This window comes from Motacilla alba, chromosome 15 (assembly GCF_015832195.1).
Source record: "Motacilla alba alba isolate MOTALB_02 chromosome 15, Motacilla_alba_V1.0_pri, whole genome shotgun sequence".
Lineage (NCBI taxonomy): Eukaryota > Metazoa > Chordata > Aves > Passeriformes > Motacillidae > Motacilla > Motacilla alba.
The window spans coordinates 2,082,048-2,109,066 of NC_052030.1; the positions used below are offsets into that span (position 1 = coordinate 2,082,048).

Genomic DNA, 27,019 nt, shown 5'->3' on the forward strand with positions numbered 1-27,019 from the left:
CTAAAGATAGCACTTAGAGTTCAGCCCTCCAAGGACATGTGGTTTGCACAGGATTTGCTGTAAATCACAGTTAATATTATTTTTATTTCCTATGGTTTTTAGTTCAAAAATACAGCTTGTGTCTGGCATGAGAAAGATCTTGTTTAAATCCCCTTGAGCAGAGCCTCATCACATATCCAAATAAAGCACCTCTTCCAAAACAGCTTCTGATCATGAGTTGAAGACATCAAACAAGAAAATGTCTGTCTCTTTGTGCAGTTATTTTTCTCCAGTGTTTAATAATTCTTGTTAAATTCTTCTGCCTTGTGATCTGTCCCCTACACCACAGGTCACCTCCCACAGCTGTCAGCAGGGAATATCCTTCCAGGGGCCTTCATTTTGTAACATCCATTTCATAAGCACCGTGGCCAAATCAACAAATCAAAAAAACCCAATGCTTGTGTCTTGTAACAAGAGGTCTGTGCTCAGCTCACAACAGCAGCACATCAACTGAGCGTGCTGTCAGCTGCTGGAGACCCCTACAAGGAGTCAGAAAAGGTTTTGTCCTTGGGTTTTCGCCAGAGGCAGGACTATGTGTCCCAGTCCAGCTGCCTCTCAATGAGCCAGGGCACAGCTCTAGTGAAAACCTCGGTCTGAAGGGACTGGTAAATAAGAAAGCAGGATGAGTCTGACACTCTGACACTGCTGTACACATTTTCCTGTCTTCTGATGGGAACATTCAGCAACATTTGATGCCTTTTGGTAGAGTCTAAATGCTCTTTTCTGACTCACAGGAACAGAGGTTTTGTTCAGGCAAGGACTTGGTTCCTTCTGGCCTTGAGGTCACTCAGTTTCAACTAACTGCCTGTATCAGTGTCTGATACAGAGATGGAAGGAAAATAAACAGTTCAGCCACAGCATGACCTACAGCTCACAATAGACTGAAAATAAAAAGGTATTTCCATTATTTTTAGTATTTTGGGTTTTCTCAGTTTTCCCAGAGAAGATCCAGTGCTTATCAGGTGGAGGAAAAGGCAAACTGCTGATCCAACACACAGAACATGCAGCTGTTCTTCTGACATCCAAAAATCCCAGCTAGCAAGGGAAAGCAGCAAGTTCCCTTGGCTGTCTCAGCCCTCGTGTCCTCAAAGGACTCAGCTCCCATGGATCTCCACTGCCCTGGAAAGGGTCCCAGCGACTCTGTGTGGTAGCAGAAGCTCTGTCAGCATTGGGTCCCTGCCCTGAGAAACCTCTGTGATGAAGCTCATTTCCTGAAGTTCTTTACAGTGCCTTGAACTTACATAAATTGTGGGGTTTTTATTAAGAACATTAGCAAACTGCTGGAACTGAGAATAGTGGTGTCACAGCAGGGCACTCATTTCCTACAAAGAAAAATCCATTTCAACAACTAAATAAACATAAACATTGCTTTCACCATGAAATCAGCAAACCTGCTGCATGTTTCTTGAGAAAGCTGCTTGTTTGCAGATCATATTATTTGTCTTTGTATTCTGAGTGAGTTCTGCAAGAGTCAGGACGAGCAAACAGAGGCATTTTGTATCTTACAGTGATGGTCCTTACAGGAAAGTGAGAAGGGATTGCAGAAATAGCCAGGCTAGAGCTTGGGAAAGTCAGCAACCCGCCAGGGAGCCACTCCAGATCTCTACTGCAATTTACAGGGTAGCATTAGTAGGGAGAATTCATCCTGTAGATCCCAGCCTCCCAGATGGAAATGAGGCCCCTTTTCTCCCCTTGGAGCTGGTCCAGGTGATTCTGGTGTGAAAACACACTAAAACATTGGAATCTCCCAGTTGGTGACACATCAGAGAGCCGGTGTCGATGGTCTTTCCAATGGCAGCATTAGCGCTTGCTTTCTCCTGCAGGCAGATAACTGCAGGCAGAGCCTGCCATCACCTTCTCCACACAGCTGCTCTCCCATGCACATGGCATTGTGCTTCACATCGTGCTTCACCCTGCTTATGACGGGTTTGAGCTCAGTGAAGGACTGTTTGAAGGAAGAGGGTGGTGGGTCCCTCAGTAGTGCTGGAAACCTGCCGGGTTCATGTGAAGGCTTCCAGCACCAGGAGCTTGTGTGACTGCAGGGCAGTGGTTGTACCTTGGTGACAGACCCTGACCCTGGAGATTCCTCATCTACAACTGTGACTCTGAAGCTCTGACAACAAGGATGAAACATTGGGAAAGTTGGGGGTTTGAGGCGCAACAAAAAGCCAGTTAGAAACACAACCAGTGTGAGCACCTCTCAGCACCAAAGCACGAGTAAGACAGATGCTGTGCAGACAAAAAATATCTATCCCTTCACTCCTCATCGAGGCAGCTGTTGCTAGAAAAGATAGAGGATGACTTCTGGAGCTCCCAGCTAGCCAGCTGCACATAGATCTCACCACAGCAACATCCAGTTTATGCCCCCTCTGGAACAAGGAAGCTCATGAAACCCACGATCCCCAGCCACTGTCCCCAGCATCTCACTGCCCACACACAGGACTTCCCTCACCTCCGGCAGCTGGCACAAGTTCAGAGCAGACAGCATGAGGGAACAAGAGCTTTCATTTTTGAATTAATTTCTGTTCTTGATAGATACTGCCTAAACTCTCCAGCAGTGCTGTTGACTGGTGCAGTCACGTCTGTTTCCCAGTTATTGTTTGGGAAGCTGCTGGAAGCATTCAGCCAACCCCTGCCACATAACACAGGCAGCACAGTGCTGGCAGGTCGGATTCAGAGCCTCACACAGCAAATTTTGTACTTCTCCTGCCACTTAGTGGCTGCAGCTGATGCAGCACCACATCCCTGGCTACAGATTCACCAGAGACTACCTCTGTGGTGTGGAACAGGCTCATATTTCTGCTCAGGTGCACTAAAACCTGAATAGGGACAAAGGGGCATTTAAAAACATTTCAAGTATTTCAAACTCTCTGAAATCTGTCAGGGCCCTCACAAATCTCACTCTGCAGGATGAAAGGAAGTTAAAAGGATGATTACTCCTGAAGGCCAGACATTTTGTGAAGCAGAAGCTTTAATGTTACTGCTGGCAGTGCAATGTGCCTCCATCTCCATCTCTAGGGTCTGTAAGGATTCACCATTTCCCACTATCGAATGCAGAGCACCCCCAACATCTGGGAATGGTTGGCATCTGACTCCATTGATTCAGAAGGCTGAACAATTGCTTTGTTAAAACTATACTACATTACATTAATACTATACTATATTAAAGAGATACTATACTACAAAGAATGCTAAAGAATACTAAAGAAAACCCGAGACTGTCTCAAGACAGCCAGGACACAGCTTTGAGTGATTGGCCAAGGAAACAAAGCAATCCTCAGCAGAATGCAATTGGCAAATCCCTTCAGGTAAACAACCTTCCTAACACATTCTACATGTGCAAAACAACAGGAGCAGCAGGTAGAAATAAGAATTGTTTTCTCTTCTTCTCTCTGTGCTTCTCTAGGAAAAATCCTGTGAGAGAGAATTATCTCTCTCTCTCTGTCTGTTCAGAGCATGTGAATGCCACATCCCGCGGCCAGGCAGTGCCTCTCTGCTCTGGAGAAAGAAGCAAGGCTGGCGCTGCTGTCTGCTGCTCCTGACAGGAGCTCTGGGTGGCTGTCTGCTGTGTGCCAGGCTGTGCAGAGGGAGGAGGAGCACAGCCTTCCTTCCCAGCCGCAGCCGCAGTGCCTGCCTGTCACCAGGACAGGGGAGCATGGGAAAGGCCTTGCACAGCCAGGGCTGGAAGGCTCGGGCTTCATTCATCCCTGTCACTGATGGCACCAAGGGAGAGAGTCTGGTTTGTCTTTCAGATCTCAGTTTGTGTTCCAGGACAAATACAATCAGGAAAATATTGTGGTTCGCTTCTGCTTTGATCGCACCTAATCAGAGAGGTGATGGTGGTAGCTGTGCCAGGTGCTCTGAGAAGGAACTGATGCTGTAAACCACGCTGGCCTTCAAGAGCGTGCAGACAGATCTGCATCTTGGAGAATCATTTCCCTGGACTGGCATGGACTTTCAACAAAACGAATTGAACCATCGTGCTAATGAACGTGCAGCTCAGTTTTGGGAATGTAAATCAGCTGGCAAAACACCTGCCAAATCAAGTGTCTTATCCTAACGTAATGGGTGACTAAATACACATTCCTGTGCTGGAGATTTAAATAATCCTTCAGAGCACCGTGAGAGTACCAGAGGCTTGGCAGACAGAGGAAAACCTACGAAAGAGGATGAACAAGCTGCAGAGACTGGTAAAACATCTATTTTACTATTCTTATTGACAGATTTATTTTTTTTTAATTTGGATTTTTATAAGGCTGTGTAAGTGCTGTCAGGTTTGCACAGAATTATTTTTCCAGTTCATGACAGCCCTTGGGATAAAGCTGACAGAGTAATGGCTCTCCTGGCAGCTGCACACCACCACGGTGCCTGGGAAAACACTGCAGCAGCCGGGCGTTACGGAAGGCTTGGGAAGGTCACTCTGCAAATACAGCTCAGCTCTGAGCACAGAGCTGCTGGCTGGCCCCTGAAGGGAGAAACAAACCGTTCTGCTTTAGCTCATGCTCACTGAAGAGCTCTGTGACACACGAATTGATAGGGGATGTATTCTATAATGAAAGCAGGGAAATGAGCAGAAGGAGTGGTATATTCCTAGACATTGTAAATGAAAAAGAAATGTGCTATTGTAGGGAGAGGAAACTCTCTCAGCTGGAGAACGAGGATAATGAGGAGTAGCAGAGATATGAGGTGCCCAATCCTTAGCTCAGTTCTCAGTAACAGCACAGGGAAGTGGAGTGGCCATGGAGAGTGCAAGTGAAGTGTTTCTGCTGCTGGCTGGGACAGGAGAGCTCAGTCTCCTCTTGCTGCAGGCTTGGAATAGTCTGGGTTTATTTCTGTCCTGGAGGACATCTTGTCTTGGGCTGGTATGGAAGTTATTTAGAAGAAAACACTTTGAGGAAAGGGAAAAAAATCCAACATTATTTGAATTTGTGGTTTTAGAGCTTATTGTGAGACTAGACCAAAATTTCCTTTTCTTTGGTGGATGGCTCTGTAAGAAGAAACTGAGCAGGTAAAGCAGAAAGAGGTCCTCAGCTTTGGGTTATTTAAGTTCCCAGGGTCACTGGGGTCATATTCATGTAGCAAAACACAATCTGGCCTGAGGTGCCCTGCACTGACTGGCAAACAGCCGAGCCTGAGCATGGGCTCTTTATGTGACACTAGAGCTTTCCCAGTGGCAGGGTTTTTAAGCAGGGGCTGGCAAAGGCCATCCTGGCCTTGGGCCACCCAGAACATTGTGCAGGAGGTGTCAGGCTAAAGACCAGGGGGCCCCAGCGTGCTCGGAGTGGTCTTGAGATGTGGAACAGAGCTCCCAGTCCCAAGACTCCCTCAGGGCACATCTTCCCTGCCGCAGGATTTCACCTACAGATGGGGAAACCAAAGGCGCAGGCACAAAACGGTGGAAAGAAGCTGTCTGGTTTTGCTTGTCAGCCTGCCAGTGAGCTGTCAGCTGCAGAGCTGGGCCAGCCAGGACAGCTTGTTCTGCACCCTTCAAAAAGTCAACACTGATCTGTGATGCCACACGAGGCAGCCCCTTCCCCTGCCCGTGCTTCCCAAGGCTCAGCAGTGCTGACACTGGGCAACGTGAGCGAGTGGCAGTACTCGTGCAGGAATGTCCCAGGGAGACCTGAACCTGCTGTCTGCCACATATCTCACAATGCTCATAATGCTGAGTGCACATTTACAGGCTGCTTAACATTGTCTGCTCTGTACAACAAGTGCAGCATCACAGGAAAGACACTCTAATCTAAAATATGTGTTATTACCATGAAAGGATGGAAATAACAGCAGACCAAGGAATCCCAGCTGCACTGGGTATACATGGCCATGGGAAAACCCCCCGGCTCACAGCCTCAATGCCTTTTGAATCAGTTTACTCTGTACGAGGAAGCCATCCATTGTCTGCCCCTTTCCTTCAGCTTCAGAACAAGATCCTGATCCTGACAATATGTGCTGCTGGGATTGGAGGCACCTTCCAGTACGGTTACAACATCTCCATCATCAACGCCCCAGCCTCAGTGAGTACTGCTGCTGTGAGTGCCTGCCCTGACAGACCCTGGGAGCAGAGAGGTGCCCCTGGAAACCTGCAGGCTGCTGCTGAGGGACAGAAAGCAAGGATGTGTTGTTCCCTCTGTGTAATTCACATCCAGAGCACAGGACTTTGTTGTCAAAAGCCATCCTTGAGCAGGACCGAATGACACAAGAGTTTATTCAAAAGCTTTCTTTCAACTGCTTTAGCAAAATCTAATTCTAGAATATTCCAACCTGCATCCTTTGAAGTTGGTTTTTGCCCTTAGATTGAAAGTGAGACCCATGAAATCAATTTTTAATTATCAAAAATAACCACATAGAGATATAAACCAACTGCAACTTTTCAACAGCAACAGTTTTACACCCTAAACTCTTTGCTAAAACCACGTGTAAGAGCTGGAGGAGATTGGAAGCATGAACACAGGAGAAATAGATTTATTAATAAGGGAGCATTTCTCTGTGTCCTTCCCCTCTCCGGTGGCTCTGCAGCTGTGTCCTTCTCTCTCAGTACATCCAGGGGTTCATGAACACGACGTGGCTGGAGCGCATGGGCGCTCCCCTGGACAGCAACATGGTGCTGCTGCTCTGGTCCTTCACTGTCTCTGCCTACCCTCTGGGAGGCCTCACTGGGGCCGTGGCTGCCGGGCCCATGGCCATCATGCTGGGCAGGTAAGAGGTGCTGGAGTTTAATTTAAACTTTGCAGCCTCCCTTAGTCCCAGAGGAATTAGGATCCCTACAGCAAAATACCCACCGTGGTTAAAAATAATGAATACCTCCAAACTCAACGGGGAACTGTTTTTCCCCACATTGCCCTCTCATCATTCCAGCCCAGCTGAGGGGCTACATGGATTTCAGCTCCACTCCTTACCACAGTACCCACTTACATAATCCCTATCACTTTTGTGTCCAGTTTTCTGCCATGCTTTTTAATGGGAAATCATAATGAGATTATATCATAATGGATGATATTGTAATGATTATCATAATGATAATGGATCAGACCAAGGATTTGTCTTCAAAATAAACTGTGGGAATGACACCAGGAAAACAGAGGGTGCTTACAAAGAGCAGTGGGTGCATCCCAGCTCCTTTTGTCTCACAGGCTGTGTATCCACACTTTGGTCTGAAATATTTCAGGAAGTATTGATTAAATCTCCACAGTGGGATATTTTCCTCTGTGCTGGAGTCTTTGAAAAGTATCTGTCTTACCTCATGCATCTTTCATACACAGTTCTATCCCCAGCTCTCTTCAGAAAAAAAAAATAAACAAAACCAAACCAACCAGTGTTACCAACATAAAGTACATAAACGAATTGGAAATTAGAATTTCCTTCCCTGTCTCTTGACCCCAAGATTTTCCTTTATCTGCTATCACTTTGGTTTGCTCCTCTTATATGATAAAGGAGGCCCCATTATGGTTTGAGGTCCCATGACTTACTAGTTTCATGGTTATGAAGACCTGAAAGTATATGGCTTCCTTAATCCATTAAATTGTTGGGATTTCACCCTGTTCTACTTTGGAATAAAATCATATTCCATCATAACCAAGAGAAACAAATACTGACTGGTAAGGCAGTGAGCAGGGACTAGAGAGAATTTCTGGCAATAATAACAGTAAGGGTCAATAGAGGTTTCCCACCCCCCCCCCCCCCCCCCCCCCCCCCCGGTTTTCAGCAGAAATTTCTCCTGGGACACACGAAAACTTTCTGACAAAGTTTCACAGTGATTACACTATTCCATGAAAAATGCCCGTTTCAACAAATTAGCACTTTCAGACCAAAATGCGCACGGCTTGCTGAAGGAATATTCCTCTCCACCCACATGGAAACCGTGTGTGGGCACAAGAGCCCTGAAGCTGGGGCAGAACCTGGTGGTGGCCTCAGAGAGCCTGGAGGCAGCACGGCAGGGACACCCTGAGGTGGCACAGGGACTCCTCCTGCAGGGCTGGGTTCACAGGAGGCTCTGTGGTGGGGCTGCAGCCGCCAGGCGTGGCAGGTGGCACCTGCCAGGGAAGGGTCGATGCCAGAGCTGATCCTGCCACCCGTGTGCTCACAACTGTCTTTTCTCTCGGAAGGAAGATGTCCCTGCTGCTCAACAATGGCTTTGTGATCATCGCTGCAGCCTTGTCTGGGTGCAGCAGAATGGCCAAATCCTTTGAAATGATTATGCTCAGCAGATTTTTTACTGGCGTGAATGCAGGTATGGCAACAGGAGAAATGGGAAAAATGTCAATCACTTGTTTTTAAAATTTTAAGAGTTTAATATTAATAAAATTGTTAGAAAGATAGTAATATAATTAGAGTAATAAAAATTTGGATATTTAGGATTTAGGACAATATGAGACAATAAAAACAAAGAGTTATGGATAGTCCAGGTACCTCTTTCTGGGCAAAATAAGCCCAAAAAAGGACACACGTTTACAGAGGATTAACCCTTAAAAGCAATAGCCTGTTGCATATTCATACACCTCATACATGATGCATAAATTCCATTCAAACAAAGGATTCTGTCTGGGCAGTGTCAGCTTCTTCCTCTGAAGGTGGAAGAAGGGCTGAGTGAGGCAGGAAGAAGTTAGTTACTTCTGATAAGAGAGCAATAAATTCTTTTTCTCTGAAAGATTTAGGTGTCCTGTGGCTGCTATCTCAGTGTGAGTACCTCATTCTTCTCTTGAAAAAACATATCTCACATACATAGTTTCTATTTTAACATTATGTTATAACCTAAAACTGTATTTAAACACTACTTAAGAAAATTAATACAGCATAACTTTCTAACATAGCACATGTAATATTCATTTTAATATTTGTGAAAAGCCAATAATAAAATACACATTTTTCACAAGAAACATAGAAGGATGAAGGTGGTAACAATTAGAAGAAATTTAAGTAGGAATGATTCAGGATATTAAAGCAATTAATCCTTTAGGCTGACCAGACACATGTAAGTGAATTAAGAAGTTGTATATACAGATTTTTATACTTTGCTTCTAAGGGCTTTCTTTTACAGCATACACAGGCAGGGGGGTTTTGTACTACACATAAGCATCTCTGTGCACAGGGAAAATCTGGGCTGAAAATGGATCCCTATCTGCTTGTAAGAATGTCACTCACTCACCAGCAGGAGCACCCACGCAAAAGCTTTTGTAGAAGTTCATCCCAGGAAATGGTCAATATAAGGGACCTAAAATACCATATTCCCCTCAAAAGGGGGAAGTCGAGGGAAACATTACATATAACCTTGGATTTGGTGCTGACAAGACCACAGGGCTGAGGCCCTGAAAGGTGCCAGTTTCGCTGTCCACTGCTGCTGCTGAATATTGAAATGTGTGTTTAGTTACACAAGGACAGGGTGAAATTGCAGTGAAACTGAATTGAACAACAAGCCCTGGTAGATTAGTTATCACATGGCCTGCAACAGAAGAGTGCAGCTGGCAACCTCGAGAGGTGCTGCCTGCATTTATTCTTGTCTCCTCTGCCCACAAGCTGAGGTCAGCATTTGTCTGCCTTGCCCAGGTGTGAGCATGAACATTCAGCCCATGTACCTGGCAGAGAGCGCCCCAAAGAAGCTCCGAGGAGCTGTGGCCTTGACCTCTGCATCGTTTACAGCCCTGGGGCTGGTGCTGGGGCAGGTTGTTGGACTCAGGTAAGGTAAAGCAAGAAGCTCACTCATTAAATCCTTCCTTCTTCCCTCCCTTCCTTCCCCCCTCCCTCCCACATTTGGCAGATTGTAAAAATCCTGTGTAAATTGTGTTTGTTTTTCTCTAGGGAGCTCCTAGGAGGGGAGGAGAGCTGGCCATTCCTTTTAGCAAGCAATGTGGTTCCTGCCCTGATCCAGCTCACAGCTCTGCCTTGGTTCCCTGAAAGTCCCAGATATCTCTTGATTGACCGTGGAGACAAAGAATCCTGCATCTCTGGTGGGTTTAGGGTGACTTCACGGAACATGTGAGACTTGAGCCCAAACATATTTGGAATGGTGCCACAAATTTTACATGTAGGAAGATTCATATCAGATAGTAAATATGATCATCTCCTCCTTCCAAACGAAAGGACATTCTATAATCTTAAATATATTTGATCTGTTGTGGGAATTGAAAGGCATCTTCCTGCAATAGGCTTATTTGCTACAGTAATAGGGTCAAAAGGTAAGACTTGTGTTCACAATGGCAAATGTTTTGTAACTATGAAGTGAAATAAATGCTGGTTGAAGAGCTCAGGATCAAATCTGAAGCCAATTCATATTAAAGGATTTAGTTAGATTTGTGGCATACAAATCCTCATATGCATGGAGTGGCTGGAGTTATTTTGTGGGAAATATGTGCTGTGTACCAAGAACATCTTAATTGCCTGCATTCCCCAGGGAAGGCACTTGAGATCTGAGTCAGAAGCATGGCTGCTAAAGTGGCATGTTGGGAAATACTCAGTTGTCATACGATGGTGAGGGATTCGCACTCTCTTTCCCCCAAATCTTTCAAGTGGCTGCCCCACAGCTGATGAACTCTGTGAAGGTCACAGCATGATGACAGGCTCTGTCCTGAAGCTTTCTGCAGCTCGATCCCTCACCCTGCAGAGCAGCGAACTGAAGAGAAAGCCCAGGAGTAAGAGGTTGCCTTGTCCTTGCAGCGCTGCAGAAGCTCAGAGGCACCAGTGACCTGAGTGCAGAGCTGGAAGAGATGCTGGCAGAGCAGGCTGCTGTGAAAGGCCAGAGAGCAAAGAACCCGTGGGAGCTGTTCCAGAACCCAGGCCTGCGGTGGCAGCTGGTGAGCATCGTGGTGCTGAGCAGCGCCATGCAGCTCTGCGGCAACGACTCGGTGAGCAGCCCGTGTGTCCTGGGACGCGCCTGGGGGCTCTCGGGCTCAACATTCTGGCAGCAGGAGAGGAATGAATAGTGTCTCTCTGCCTGTGGAGATCGTCACATGACAGGGGTTTGGTTCCCAAAAGGCACCTGTGCATTATGGGAGGATTCAGAAGGATGCTGTCAAAAGAGCCTGTGTGACAGCGCCTTGGTCACTCTGCACGGTCCTTCAGGAAAAACGATGGGATGTATTTTCAGATGTCTTCCCTTACTGCTTTCTCCTTTCTTCTCTTCACAGATGTATTTTTATGCAGCTTATGTGTTCCAAGAGGCTGGAATTCCTGAGGACAAAATCCCCTATGTTGTAATCGGCACGGGAAGCTGTGAGCTGATCACGTCTGTCACTTGTGTGAGACTCTCAGTGCACTCTGGTGACATGCAGCCTCTGCTGGCAGGGAGGAGGCTGTTCGTTACAAGCTTGGGGCTTACATTGCTTTTCATGCCAAGGAAGCCCTTTAGGCACGGGAGCCAGGCTGTCTGGCAGCACCCCCAGCCAGATGGGTTAATGCAGAGGTGTTTGGTCAGACACTGCACTGCCATCACTGCCTGAAATCTCTAACAAGTGAAACTCTTGCTTTGTGTTCAAATGGATGGTGGCAGAGTTCAGGTGCAGCTGGGACATTCTCATCTCCCCTGAACACCCTTCTTGCCTGACTCCTGCCACCAGAACTTTCTTTTGAGTTTGGTTTTTTTTTTTTTTGCTATGAAGCAGACAACATCCTGAAAGTTATTGTAGAGCAAACTAGGCATGGAGAATTGAAAGGTAAAGAGGAAAGAGGCAGGAAATATAAACCCAGGTTAAATAATTTGCTTTATTTCCCTGTGTCACTTGGTGCAGAACATGATTATAGACTATGCTGGTCGGAGGCCGCTGCTGCTGGGGGGATACATCTTCATGGCAGGATGGGCCATTGTCTTCATGGTCGCTCTGAGCCAGCAGGTAACAAACTTCACTGAATTACTTAGGTGGAATGGAGTTGGGCTTTGCCTTTTATATGACTGGGGTGTTCAGTGGTGGCAAATAAGTGCCCTCACTGGTTTTCCATTGGTCTCTGTGGCTGTAGACTCAGATTAGCTGGATGCCTTATCTCAGCATGGCCTGCATTTTCGCCTATATCCTGAGCTTTGGAATCGGACCAGGTCAGTTCCCTCAGTGTTTTCAGTGAAACTTTTGGGTACTGCAGGGGTTTGGAGATGTGTGCAGGCATCTTATGGAAACTCTCAGACCCTCTTTAGCTGCAGCATACTCCAAGGAGCGAGGCAGTTTCTGCTGCTGCTGTTTGCCTGTGTCACAGGGGTTTGGTGCCCCCAGTCAGCCAGTGTTGTGCAGGGCCAGGCTGTGCCTGTTTTTGTGTCATATTTTCCCTCACAGTCATCCTGGCTATTAGGCCAAGGCACTTGGAAGTGATTCTTGTCTTAAATAGATGACAAGCTTTTGATTTGCTGCCCAGTCCATTAGGTCTGTAAACCAGAATTTCTAATGCTTCACTTTAATCCTAGAAATTGTTGGCTGTGCCATCTGCTTATTTTGTTGCAGATACCTGGAAGCACAATTTCCACGTCTATCTGTTAGCTACTAATGTGCCCTTCTGTGGCAGAATACACTGGTTTCTGGGGGTGGGCAGCACACAGGAGGCTGTGGATGTTTGCATGGTGAATATAGAGATGTGAGACTCTGTTTGCTCACATGAGTTTGAAGGAAGGCAGGTAAGAATAGAACCAAGCTGCCAGTGTCACATGCCACACAAGTTGGCAATAATTTCTTCTCCCAGTCCCTACAGTGCCATGGAGTTGAATTAATTATAAGCCTTTCTCACAGTTGGGTCCTGGTAAGAATAATGGGGATTACAAAATCTTTTCCTGGCAGTTCATTCTAACATGAGAAAGTTTGAATAATTACTCAGTCCCTTAATGTTTAACCTAAAAATTGACCTCTTCTTGTTGGGTTTTCTTGTTAAGATGTATTCTCTTGTTTTTAATGTAATGTCAACAACATTATTAACTTTCTTGCCATTTCTTTTTCCAGCTGGTGTAACAGGAGTTCTGCCCACAGAGGTTTTTGATCAAATGTCCCGACCAGCTGCTTACATGATCTGTGGCTCCCTGCTCTGGTTCAACCTGTTTCTGGTGGGAACAGCCTTTCCGTTCATCGTGGTGCGTTCCCAAAGCAAAGCAGCTCTTTAGTGCTCTGTGCAAGGGAGAGGCTCTGGCAGTGACCAGGAACAGAGAATATTGCAAGCAGCAAGACAGCCCTTCTTTGAAAAGTATCTTTATGGGGACAGTGGCCAGAACTCCTTTAAACAAAACTTTCTCTGTTCCCTTTGGTGATTTCTGATTTGAGGTTGGGAGTGGAATCATTTGAGGGATGGATGATCAATATTCTTCCTCTGTCCTCAGCTGAGAACAGCTGGAACTGATGATGTGATTTAATTTCCCTTTCCCAGACCCTGGCACTACTCCTTAAGATGATTGCTGAAGCAAAAGGGAGCAGAACTCCACAATATACACTCCTGTCTTATTTCCTACTGAGAGCCCCCATGCTATAAAATTATATATAGAGAGAAAGACAGAAAAAGACATTTTAAAATACTGTTCTTGCTATGTCAAATTTCCCAGTCTATGCTAAGGAGCTCTTGCATCCAGGCATGTGAGGCCCTCACCAGGATTCACAGAAATACTCTCTGGGTGACTTTAGACTATGCAGGGAGAGGGATTAGTGGCCTTTTTGTCATTATAATGCCACCAACACTGTCTTGTTTCTCCTCCTCTTCAGAAAAGTCTAGCACATTTCTGCTACATCCCATTCCTTGTGGTCTGTGTCTGCACTGCCCTCTACGTTTGGTTTTTCCTTCCTGAGACAAAGGGAAAATCCTTCCTGGAAATCTCGGAGGAGTTCAGGAAACGGAACTTCAAAACTAAGACCCGTGGAGGTTTCTATAAAGGCCCTGAGGAGATCAAAACCACCACCTTGTAGCAGAAGAAAGGAAGATGGTATCTGGAGGAATTCTGCAGTGAATTCGGCAGTGGCTGTGTGCCCCTGCAGGGACACAAAGAGAGAAGTTAGGGGCAATATATTACTCTTAGGTTCTTAAATTCACCTTGAAAACATACACTTGAACTGATAAATCCAAGCAAAAGTTCAATAATATGTTCTCAGCTTTTAGTACTGAGTAACTCATGCATGTTTTAGAATCCGTCTCAGAGACTGACAGAATGATGCCTTATTCTCTTATCATCATACAACACCATGTAATGCTTTAGAAAATTTCTTCAGAATTTCTCCAAACAGTAACTTCCATCTCAGAAGTCCTTCTTTCCTTGCCCTTGAATCTGGGCTTTCTAACACAGAAATTAATGCGATTAAATTCTGTTTTCAGACACCAGATGAAATTTTCAGTACCATGTCTTGGTGCTCCCGTTGTTTCTGTTATTAAGTGATTTCAAATAGACCCCTACTTGTTAAGCAATAGTGAGCAGTTAATTATTTTCAGCTATAAAAACATGTGACAGATGGATTAGAAAGAAAGCTTCTAGTACTTGCTAAGTGGCTTATTATACAACAGACTTTTGGGCATTGTTTTGCAGACTATTTATTCTGGACTGGTTTTCTTCATGGCTTGTTTGTTGTCTTCCAGTCGTATGTTGTAAAGCCCAGGTAATTCTCTGGTGCAGTTTGTCCTGCTCCCATGGACACTGCTGGTGCATCTCGTGGGGTTCTCACCCGTGCTGATGATAAACGTGGTGAGGAGCTGGCGTGGCAGCAGCTTGGTTTGGATGTGCATCTCCAGGTGACACCACAGTGTTCTCTGCAGCTCTCTCCACAGAGCACATTGGCAAAGACCCAGCTGTGAGATTGGTTCTTTTCAGTTACCCTGATACGGCCCAGGGCAGCACTCCTCACTGACCATGGCCTTTCACAGGCACTGGCCTGACTGATAAGTTTCTCCCAGTTTCTTCTCAAAGTCATAATCAAGACACCTCTTTTCTTTTGACTTTGTATGAAAGTCACAGCACTGCTCATGTTTACAAGGAGGAAGAACAGGTGCATTTTCAAAATGAGTAGGTAAAGTTTCTTTCAGTGTATTTTAAACTATATTTTAAAGAAAAATGCAGCATTTTTGAATAAAAAGACTGTAAACATTTCTGGAGTGTATTACTGTCATGTTGGGCATGAGTGGAGCAGCAGATCTATTTCTCAGAAGAGGAGTCTGTGCAAGAACTCTTTCACTACCCAAAGTTTATAATGTATAAAAAATAAAAGTAAACTTTTCTTCCTTTGTGGTTGGTGCTGTTTTAGAAGTCATTAATATCTAGACATTAGAGCAAGAGCAGCTACATCTGCTCTTGGAAAACACTGAGATTTTGAAGTATGCAGGATTTTGAGACAAGACAATCAAGAGCAGGACTCCATAGAATTGGAGACTGAAGAGATACTTTTCATTACTATAGTTTGGAGAGAGCAGTGAGGAGCAGACAGGAAGAGTGAAAAGCAAAGTGAAAGGAAAATTGCCACTACCATCATAAAGGTGGCAAAATATTCTGTAATTGCTTTGGTGAGGACCAGAGGAAGGACAAGAGACAGAAGTGAAGCAAAGAGTGAAGAAGAGAAGTGGATCAGGGGGGAGCATGCAGGGTAGGGCTGAGAAGACTGCCCGGGCAGAGGGAGAGGCCTGGAGCACACAGGTCAGAGAAGAGAGAAGTCCTCCAGTGTCCAGAGGTCCTCAGCTTGGCCACTTCTGTGGCTACTGCCATGAGTCAGGACTGTGCCTTTTCCCAGAGCCCTGCAAGGACAGAGGCCATCTGCCCCTGGCAGTATGAAACAGGCTTGGTCAGAAATAATACACATTTACACATTTATTTGCCTTCCTGACTTTTAGAGCCAGTGAGTACATGTGGCAGAAAACATTAATTCCAACTTCCAGCATTTTTTTCTGACTGTGGCCTGAAATCAGGGGTCTATAAACTGATTAAGCAAACACAAACAGTGGTTACATTTCAGTTGGTCTAAGTTGTTAAATTTTAATTGAAGCATTTAACAAGTTGGTTAATTGATACTGAATTAAAACACCTTCAGCTGAGAGATCTATGACACTTGCTCACATTTTCTTATATGAAGTGTTAGGCAAAACCCCATCTTGAAAAGTGATCCTCAAAGACTCACAGCTGATATTACTGTTTGCAAATCAAATAATTGTGCACGAGTAGATTGATTAATAACCATCAACACTAGAGAAAACTGGTACTGCTGCTGTCCTCAAACACTGCTCCTCTGCACAAGCTAGCTCTCACTTGCAACCAGCTGGTGTTGGGGGCTCTTCCAAGGACACACAGCATCCTAGCCTGGGGAACCACCAAGGACAGCCACTCACCTGGAGAGGGAATTTTCCCCTGAGCTGTTTGGATAACTTGTAAAAGCCTTTTAACAGAACCATCCTGGACACTGCCCTTCAAAAATTATGGATAAAACTAAAGATGTTACAGCCAGGATTTAAAACTGGCATTAAACTCTCCTAGCATCTGCCATGTATTATATGGACACAGACTTGAAGTTTCAGCCATTACTCTTAAAGAGACAATTGACCAGTCAGCTGATAGCAGCTGGACACACAGACACTGTCTGTCTTGGCCACGTAGGGCTTAAAAAGGCTTTTCTGGATTGAGGCTCCAGGGAGCAGTCAGGAACTTTTCCTTTGGATGTGATAACTGATTACCCAGCCTACCACCCGGGGAGTCCACGCCAGCCCACTCCAGTTTGCACCAGTCCGTGGACTTTGACTGCCATCAGTGCTTTCCTCCGTGGCCTTTACTCATCTCCCACAGCTCCTCCTGTCCCCAGCTGCTGCCAGAGCACTCCCAGAGCCCTGGCAGGAGCACACAGCTCACCAGCTGCCCTCAGCTGCACCAGTGACCAACACCACAATGACAAACCACACAGCAAGAACTTCATAAAAACCAAAGGGAGCACTGACACTGTGAAACAACAAAATTGTTGCAGTAAGGTAGAAAAATCATAGAGAAAGTCTTAATAAAATCAAGCCTGCTCTCCTGGAATCAGTGGCTGGCCTTGTCAAAACCAGCATTTTGCAAGTTCCCATGTGAAAGCAATCCTGTTGTGAGCAATTTGTTAACATAACAATCTATTCCTGGGTGAAAAAAATAACTTACACCTGCATAAACTGTTTTTGCACCATTAGATAGAAAACTGAAAACTATCTTGTACAAACAACTGTCCCTGTGTAGACACTGAGAGTTTGAGTGACCAATCAATAGAGAATAACTTGTTACTAACCAATAAAGTAATTAGCAAGAAAACTACTGACCAATTGGAGTCCCACACGAGGTCTGTAAAACTGTATTAAAAAGGAGTTATGTGGATAAAGAATGGCCTTTTTCCACCCTGAGGAAAGTGGAGTCCCGTGTGATTTATTCCCATACAAAATGATGCGTTGAAATATTATCTCAGGTTCCTCTTTCTCTATATAAAAAGGAACTTTTTCCACAGTAGCCAAAGAAAGCATCAGGAAAGGCCTAGACTGCAAGTGGGGATGACTACCTTTGCATGCAAGTTGGTGTGAAGAGGTTTGATGCCCATTCGAGCAATGACATGCCCCTGATTAGAAACTGGCTTGTGAGTGCTGGGCAGTCATTGTTTGAATATGAAATATCCCAGGCACAGAGGTGCAGCATCACTCTCCTGGTGCTGGCCAGAATATCCCCAGTAACAGGGAGCAGTGGCAGTGAGAGGGGTTGAGGTGCAGGTATTGCAGTTCTATATTCTTACACCTCCTATCAGAGAGTTCTAAGAAAAGGTGAATAAACCATGAAAGCAGGAATGCCCTTCAATCCCCAAATGTTTATCTAATGTCAGCCAAGTCACTGAGCAAAATATTCATTTAGGTGAGATAACAAGTGGGATAGGAGGAGGAGAAAGAACAAATAGATGGAATTGTTCACAAAACGCTTTTGCACACTGCACTATGCTCCCACAACTTTGACAGTGCAGATTAAGATGGCCAAAGCACTGAAGTGTGTAACTGGGTTCTGGGAGGCATCTGTGAGCTTTGCCTCCACTCAGCATTCTCACTGTCCTGTGCTTCAGCAGCTGTGCTTTCCTACTGCTCCTTGGAGGAGGCAGGTGTGTCCATTGCTCAGATTGTTGGAGCTCCCAAGGACAGTACAGCACATTTGGAGGCATGTCTGGATAGCTGGACCTGTTTGTTTGCTGGTTTTGTTTCCTGCAAGAAAATGAGCTACAACCTTTTTCTCCTGGCTTTTGTCCTGGGCATGACTGGAACCTTCCACTATGGATTGCAGGTCTCCATTATCAATTCTCCTGCTGAGGTAAGCATGGAGAGCTCAAACAGTGAGCTACCAAGCTTTCACTGCTCTCAGACATTCATGCCTCTATTTGTAATGGCTAACTTTACTCGTGCTTTCAAAATTAGACTTATCGTGGTTTCTTCGTTCTAAGAGCAGCTGCTACTGCTCTCGTGTTTCATGAGGTTTGAACTTCTGTCTGATGTGACAGAACGGGGAAAGGGAAGGATGAATCATATCCATAAAGTCAGCCATTTTCCTCCTACTGAGCTGAATTGCTCCCAGGGCATCCTCCTGTCTGTGTTGCTCAGGGAATCCCTTGTACCATGTGCTTGACCACCCACACTATTTCCAAGTGGCTGTGAGGTGAAATAGGGCAGGGAAGGACTGCAGCTCTAGAGCTGAGGTCAGCACTCCTACCTGCAGCTGGAAAAAGAAAACTGGGGGTGGCGTTTGTCATCCTGAATGGTACCAAGGACACTGAGCTCATCCTATCACCACAGATGAGTGGGAATGGCAGGAAAAGATCAGGGAGAGAAAAAATCAGGGTTCAGCACAGAAACAGAAGACCAGCCTACCATTCCCTTACTGGAGCTCACAATTGATATTCAATATTGCTACATTTATTCCTTGGATCTCATTGCTAAAACATCAGCTCCAGGGATGGTAATGGCAAAATTACTACTGGGGCTAAGATTTCAACCAAGGTTATTGAGAGAAATGTATCAAAAACACCGATAAGCAGGTAAGAGAATTAAAAAGCAGTGCAATTATGCAAAAACATGTTGACTGAGTCCATTGTGGGGTTTTTTTTTTTCTTTTAAAGTACATCCAAAGTTTCATCCATGAGACCTGGCTGAAGAGATATGGCTCCTCTCCCAGTGCAGAGATGATCACTTTGATGTGGTCCCTTATTGTGTCCATCTACAGCATCGGCGGGCTCCTGGGCTCCTCCTCTGCTGGGTACTTGTGTGTTCGATTTGGAAGGTAGGAGGAGTGCTTACACCAGCCCTTCTGTTCACACCCACTACTGCAGAAAAAGAAACTGTGTCTCAGGAGAAACACTGCTTGTAGTTTGGCACTGGCAGCAGCCCAGGGCTTCCAGTGCAAGACCAGTATAGTGAAGAAACAGAATGGGAAATCACATGATCACAAGGAAAATCATACCCTCTCCCTTATACAGTGCAAAACAAATCCAGTCCAGAAAGGTCGCACAAGAAGTACATGCATTTTAAAGAGAATTTCAGAGACAACCACTCACAAAACTTGTTCTCCAGTGTAGCTATGACTCTACTAGAGGCATCAAAACCTTCAACTAACTGATCAGTCTGTGACAAGTTTCCCCATTGCCATTTCCCATTTACTTCAGCTGATCTCAGAAGCCAGCAGTGAGTCTGTAACCATGTACAAGTCATGCCACTCCTGTCAGGCTGGGAATGAGGCAAGGGCAGTATTCACGCTCACATTAATTTGAATGAATTCCAGGAAGAAGGCCATGCTGCTTTCCAACATCCCTGCTCTGCTGGGTGCAGCTCTGATGGGATTCAGCCGGCTGTGTGGATCTTTTGAGATGATCATTGCTGGAAGGTTATTTTCTGGAGTCTGTGGAGGTAAATTGGCATTCCTACCTGTGGTATTGAAGAGTGGGAAGAGCAGTGGTTGAGGGTCACAAGGACTCACCAGCCTGAGTGAACAGATCACAGATTTTTTACTACATTCTGCAAAGAGCATGATAGCTGAGTGCATTTTTAACTAAATTAGAAACCACAAACATAATTAAATTAGTAATGTATGACATCTCTGTTTCTCTTTCTTCTATCTTTATCTCCAGTCCATACAAAAGGTACTGCCAACTTGTGAAAAAGCCAAAACATACAATATTTCAGGGAAGCATGCTCACTTGATAGAGAACTGGCCTCTGTGGCTCCTGTTGCTTTTTGCTGTGGCTGATGCTGCCCTCCACATTACAGAGAAGGGAATGGTTTTCAAGCAACTCAATTAGAATTTACAATTCCAATTTCCAGATGCCTCAGAAGGTTACATTCTGCCAGTGCTTTTGATCCCTGAGCAATTGGATAAAGATAATACTAACCAGAAAAAAAAATAATTGAGAGGATAAATATTAATTAATTCACTGAGCAAATAGAATGTACAGCATTTGCCAACTTGGTAGTTTCAAGCAGAAAATAAGGCACATGGCATCTGAATAGCCACTGAAAAATGTCATCTAAGACTAGAGGGAGTAACCACAGCCCTGTCTGTATATGGGGCTGTAGGAAACAATGTAAGGGAAGGCCAGGCTGCTGAAGGACAGATTTCCCACAGGCCCATACTTACTTGGTGAAATATTTAGCCATGGCCCAAGGCCATGGTATGGGGCACATGCTTTGTGTCAGGCAGCCACATCCTCAGCACAGATAAAAATGAATCTGAGAGCCAACCCTATAGGCACTGGCCAGAGTGGTCCCCTCCAAAACACCAGAGCTACGAGGGTTTGCGTGGCCCTGACAGTCCTTTGTCCCTGCAGGTTTAACTCAGAATGTCCATATCATGTACGCTGGGGAATGTGCCCCACGGAGGCTCCGTGGGCTGATTGCCATAACAGCTTCTACCTTCTCCGCTCTTGGAAAATTTGTAGGATTTGCTCTGGGTCTCAGGTAAGAGAGTCTGAAACATTCTTCAATTTCTTCTGTTATTGAAATACATGCATATATCAATGCACACCTGTGCCCAGAGGCTGCTATTTGGGGCAGTCAGTACCAGTCTGGTAACTCATGGATCTTGTAAAAATGCTAAGGGAGCCTATTTGGATCAGAAGCAGAGAGATCAGCCCCTGCAGGTTTTCCTTCAGTGTTTGTGCTGGGACTGTTGGTCCCTGCGAGCCCTCAGGACACAGGAGGACACAGGTGGCCTTGCTGTGCCCGGCACTGAGCAGCAGGAGCCGGGCACTGCATCCTGGGCTGCAGGCGAGGCCCCTCTGCACTCCCTGCCGGAGACTCCCGGGCGGGAGCTGCCGGGACACAGCCAGCAGGGCTGGGGAATGAGCCTGTGTCTGCCTCTGCCCACACGGCCAGCACACACCGTGCCTCAGCCCCTCTGACCCTGCTGCTTTTGTTCCAGAGAAGTTCTTGGAGTGGAGGCTCTCTGGCCCATTCTGCTGGCAGCCAATGCAGTCCCTGTCCTTGTTCAGCTTCTCACCCTCCCCTTCTTCCCAGACTCTCCCCGCTACCTGCTCATTGACCAGAAGGACAAGGAGGGATGCATCAAAGGTAAGGAAATGGGCCTTAAAGCATTCATTTCAGGAAAAAAGGGAAAATACTGTAAAGCCCCAGGTGAGCTGGAAGAAAGCTGCAGATGGGAAAAAGAAATTGGTGTTTTGGCTCTGAAAGCACCTTCAGCTTAAATGAAAGTCAGCCTCTTCTGTTTGGATATTAGTGCTCTCTTGGCACTAGTAGTCCCTACCCTCTGCCAGGGTCCTTCAAGGGAGGTGATCACACACAGCTTGTATTTCCAGCAATGCAGATTCTGCCTGAGCAGTCAGAGTACAGATACAATTCCTTCTCTGTGTGAGAAAGAGAGGCTCTGCACTGCTGTGCTGTATCTGTAAGCATTCCAGTTCTTCAGTAACCCTAACAGCAGCTACTGACAGCAACTGAGGAACATGCACTGTGGGTATTTGTGGCATTCACATTCTCTGAAAAAATTCCTTCACCCAGAATTTTTCTCCTGAGAAGCTGAGAAGCCTCAGAGAAAAGGAAAACAATTCTTCTCTCATTTGCTTCTCCTGTGTTGTGCTCGTGTGGAATGTGTTTGGAGATTGTTTACCTACAGGTGATTGTTTTATTGGATTCTGCTGTGAGTTGTTTTCACTCGTTGGCCAATTGGGGCCAAGCTGTGTCAGACTCTGGAAAGAGTCACGAGTTTCATGATTATCTTTTAGCCTTCTGTAAGTATCCTTTCTGTATTCTGTAGTATAGTATAATATAGTGTTCTTTAATATAATATAGTATCATAAAGTAATAAATTAGTCTTCTGAGAACATGGAGTCAGATCCATCATTCCTGCCTTCGTCGGGACATTCCCTGCAAATGCAGTAGGTATTTAACTATCAAAAGATAGAACTCCTTGAATGTAAACTTACTTTTTATATGTAGGAGTCATTTTATCTAGTCTGTGTTTTGGAGTGTGCACTAGAACTGCACCTTTAGCAGGAGGGTGTTCAGGGAAGGATTGGTAAGGATGTTCAGCAGCTATTGGCCAAAGGTGAGTTTTGGAAATTAAAGCAACCCTGACGAAGGGAGAAATGACAAGGTGGACTCTATGGATATAAGAAGGTTAATTAATTATTTTATTATACTATATTATTCTATATTACATTACACTGTATTACATTACATCTAAACTGAAACTGCACAAGTACTTAACTGCACAGAATGTCGTGACTGTCAGCTGACAGTCTTGACACACACGTGGATTTAATTGGTCAATGAATTAAAACACTTACACTGGAATTTAATTACCAATTCTCTTTAGGTAAACAATCTTCTACTATGCACTCTATGTTCTAAAACACAGGAGCAGTAAATTAGATAAGAATTGTTTTTTCTTTCTCTGAGGTTCAGAGAATGTGAATCCTAGAAAATCTTTTGGAAGTTGTGTCTTGCTTTTCTCTGTGAAGAGAAATGCAGCCACAGGTGAGGTCATGTTAGGATTTATGGGTAAAACCAGACAGCAATGATGTGGACCTGTGTCATATCTGAGCCCTGATCTCTAGGAAGTTCACACAAGAAAAGAGCATGAAGTTCTAATGAGATACTCTGCAGAGCAGGAAATAATCTTCTGGACTCATGTCTGTGCTGGTGAGCTTGGTCACCTCTCCTCCTCTCCTTGCAGCTGTGAAGCAGCTCTGGGGGGACGGGGACCATCTGGCTGAAATCAATGACATGATGTCAGAGCAGAGGGCCATCGGTGGCGAGAAGGCGAAGAGCGTTTGGGCCCTGCTGCGGGACAGAGCCGTGCGCTGGCAGCTCATCACCCTGCTCCTCGTGGTCTCCTGCATCCAGCTCCTCGGGGCCAATGTGGTACGTGCAGCGCTTTGCTCTGCCCTGCATGGCTGGCAGGCTCCTCAGCAAAGGTAACCTCTGAAGGGGTGGGAGCGACTGCAGCAGTGCCCTAGGGAGGGATCTGTTGGTACTGTTTGTTACAACCTTTCCCCCTGGATGTTTGGGACCCGGGATAAGTCAAGAGCTGTGTTTTAGCAAGTCTTCTGAAGGCGTTTCTATGGACTACCCTGTCAGGATAAGATGGTTTTCTATTTTGTTAAGGTCTAGTTATTTTCTGTCCAAAAAGACAGACACTAGTAAAAACATGGCCACATGTGTACAGCTTTCACAAATTTCTGTTCTTTCCAGGTTTACTCTTATGCATACAGTATCTTTACAAAGGCTGGAATCCCCCCTGCTCAAACCCATTATGTCTCCCTGGGGATTGGGACCACTGAGATCCTCTCCACAGTTCTGTGTGTAAGTGGCTTTTCAGCTGAATTTTGTTCTGCTGTAATACATTGCTCATTTTGATCTTTAGAAATACTGCAAATGGAGCTGCAGGAGTCAAATTTTTGCAGCAAATCAACCCTGGAACTGATCAGATAAAGCCCTCTCCCCACACCCTGCAAACCTGGACAATTCTATTGAGCTCCTGGAAAGAGTTCAGAATCTTTCTGTCAAAATCACAACGCATTCTGGGCCAGACTCGAGGGTCTGAGTTCCCCCCTGGAGGAAGGGCAGATGTCATGTGTCAGTAGGACCCAGGGCTGTAGGAATCACAGCAGTGTAAGCATTCCCACTCTGCTCTCCTGCCTGGCTCTCCTTTGCCTGCAGGATACCAGCTCTGACCTCCTCTGCCCAGACAGTGCTCCCTGCAGCCCTGCACCTCCCAGCTCCTGCTCCTCCCTGCGGCTCCTGGTGCTGCTCAGGCCCCCAGATGGGGCCAGTGAAGGCAGAGGTGGGGCAGCTCACCAGTGGCTGCCCTCAGGCTGTCCCTGGGAGCTGGCAGCATCTCCTCCTGCTTTCAGGGCTTCCTCATCGAGCGTGCAGGGAGGAAGACACTGCTGTGGAAAAACTACACCGTGATGGCCTTGGCTCTAGGGCTCCTCACAGTCACACTGTCCCTGCAGGTAAGACCCCTCTGATGCATAGAGCTGTGCCCATGTTTTATTGTATGACAGATCTCATGACTATTTCCTTCCCCACAAATCACTTTTTAGTGAGTAGAAGTATTTTTGGGGCTAACCATCATATTCATAGAGATCTGTTCCCAGCCATGGACATCTGGATTAATAACAGTAGCTTTACTAGCTTTACACAACCAAGATCACTGCCAAGGCTATCTCATTACATTTCTGAAAGCAGAGGAAATAGATCTATGTTAAACATTGACATACTTAGTAGTGATGAATATTTGTAATGGAGCTAGATATATAAAATTTTATTTTCTGATTTTATTTGCTTTTCATTTCCTACTACAGGACTCCTTTTTCTGGGTACCATACTGCTCTGTTGCACTTGTCTTTATTTTCATCATGAGCTTTGGCATTGGGCCAGGTTGGTATTTTCTACTGGAATGGTTTCATTTATTCACTCATTCCTTCCTCACTTCAGCCTTCAGGAGGGATCCCAGGCATAGCTGTTCCACCACAGGCATGAATCCCTAATTCCCATTCAGGGCAGGTGTCAATATTTCACTCCATACTATGGTAGGAGGTAAAATTAATTTCTTATTGCATTCCTACACGCCTTTTTACTGAAGAGCCAACCACCATTTCAGACACTTCCAGGGCACTTAAAGCCATGAACTTATGCAGCAAAATAAAGTCTGAGGTACGAAAGCATCTTGCAAAATTTCTAAGCTTGCTTCTTCCTTCAATATTTTTTTCAGGTGGAGTAGTATGCCCCTTGATCACAGAAATATTCATTCAGTCATACAGACCAGCTGCTTATGTTTTTAATGGTGTTATAAACTGGATCCAACTCTTCATCCTTGGGCTGGTGTTCCCTTTCATTGTGGTAAGCAAAGCCGGGTGTTTGTTTCAGTTCAGAGGAAGTTGGATCCCTCTTGAACCCAGAGCATGCTCCTTGTATCAACACTTCATGCAGCAGAGCCCCGGTTAATTGCAGTTCTGACGGCCTCTTCCTTTTTAACCAGGTATTTACTGGAAGTGTAGCAAACCCACAAAATGCTTCTAACTCTACACAAGTTAGAGTGACATAGGCAACACAGATGCAGTGACAGAGGCACCAATACTGTCAGTTGTCATTTGAAGCAGGATTTATATCAACTAAGTCCCTGACCAACTTCTTTTAGTAAACCCAGAAACTCTACATCATAAGAGAAAGAAATCAAGATAAATGTTTATGAACACGTTTTTTCTCTTTGTTTCCCTGTAGGAAGGTCTTGGTAATTTCTGCTTCATCATTTTCCTGACATACTGTGTGTCCATGGCTATTTTTGTACTCCTGGTGCTGCCAGAGACCAAAGGAAAGACCATGCTGCAGGTCAAGGAGGAGTTCAACCGCCTGAACTACCGTGGAAAGAAGGGGCAGGCAGCCCTGCAGCAGAGTAACTGCTCAATGGTGACTGTTACTAGGCTGTAAGAACAAACCCTCCACTTCATAGTTTGCTCTTTTATTGCTGTAGTGCCCAGAAGTTTCACTAAGCAAGAGAGAATCTATAGATCCACCAAAAAAATCACCTTCAGTGCAGGGTGCAGCATGAACTTGGTGGTTCTCTCCAGCTCCTGAAATACCAGCTGAATTAATTCCTCTGCAGAAAAAAATTAAACACAGTTTGTAGAGAAAATAAGATCTTTGTCAGTCCCTCCAAGCTCGCAGTTATAAACTGAAAACACAGGATCTGCTGTTTTCTTGGCAAAACCAGGACTTCACAGTTGGCAGAAGTGATTCTAGAAGGCCTAGAGGTACAGCAAACTTGCAAAGAAGACGGAGCTTTGACACCGAAATTATCTGCTCCTATCAACAAGTCCGTGCCAATGAGCTTTCCCAGAGAAGAAGCTTCAGTTCACAGGAACAGAAGTGTTTAGCTCTTTAATCCAGTGAAAGAAGAGTGCCTTGCCTAGCAGCAGGCAGAATCAATGTGCAGTGTTCCCCCACGTTTACAATCTGGGAAAGTCAGGGATATGTCAGCACTGAAAGAAAGCAATGAGCAAAGAAAGAGCAGCAGGAAATCATGAATGGGCAAATCCAGAGTGCAGATTCTCCTTCATTGGCAATGACTGTGCAGTGTCTCTTCAGCCTGGAGAACACTGGGATTCAGTGGGATTGAGCCCTGAGAGTGACTGGTACTGGCGAGACAGAGAAGAGGGAGTTTAATCCAGATGTGTGACTGTTTGTTCTCTGTTGTGATGCACTGAATAGTTATTTGGATGCTGCACTGGGTGTTGTGTTACATGAATGTTTCCCCTTTCCCTCAGGTGGTTTGTTCCCTTGGTAAGGTGGTCTGTCCCTTGTAGCCTCTCCCTTTGCCCCTCCTCACTGGTGTCCCCTTGGCTGTGGCCTTCCGTCCCCGCCTCCCATTCCGTGGGTATAAATGTCCCTTGGGATTGGAATTCGGTCTCTTTTTTCACCTGGATGGTCTCAGATACAGATGTCCCTTTCCAGCCAATAAAACAGGACATCAGAACCACGTGGAGAAAGAGCACTTCTCGTCCTTTGCTTCGTCCATGTAGGATCCGTGCTGGCTTAAATCCCAAACTAGCCGGGGGGATTT

At 45.5% G+C, this 27,019-nt stretch overlaps 1 protein-coding gene across 1 annotated transcript; it reads left to right on the forward strand.

Moving 5' to 3' along the window:
- Positions 1–3,654: 3,654 nt before the first annotated feature.
- LOC119707615 lies at positions 3,655–26,890 on the forward strand. The gene is made up of 25 exons (XM_038152868.1): positions 3,655–4,229; positions 5,955–6,053; positions 6,575–6,735; positions 8,142–8,266; positions 9,580–9,709; positions 9,832–9,980; positions 10,687–10,874; positions 11,157–11,267; positions 11,757–11,858; positions 11,983–12,058; positions 12,945–13,072; positions 13,692–13,891; positions 14,554–14,562; positions 15,796–15,800; positions 17,928–18,259; positions 19,062–19,222; positions 19,721–19,845; positions 20,763–20,892; positions 21,356–21,504; positions 23,129–23,316; positions 23,647–23,757; positions 24,309–24,410; positions 24,762–24,837; positions 25,172–25,299; positions 25,681–26,890. Exons 1-25 carry the CDS (start codon positions 4,209–4,211, stop codon positions 25,885–25,887), a joined length of 3,213 nt encoding a protein of 1,070 aa, XP_038008796.1. The 5' UTR covers positions 3,655–4,208; the 3' UTR covers positions 25,888–26,890.
- The last annotated feature ends 129 nt before the right edge of the window (positions 26,891–27,019 follow it).

Excerpts from the sequence above, each read along its gene's own strand:
- LOC119707615 (XM_038152868.1), top strand. The coding sequence starts at position 4,209 with ATGAACAAGCTGCAGAGACTG. Across the intron at positions 11,859-11,982 it reads TGGTCGCTCTGAGCCAGCAG|ACTCAGATTAGCTGGATGCC; the intron begins GTAACAAACTTC and ends CTGTGGCTGTAG. Across the intron at positions 23,317-23,646 it reads AGCTCCTCGGGGCCAATGTG|GTTTACTCTTATGCATACAG; the intron begins GTACGTGCAGCG and ends TGTTCTTTCCAG.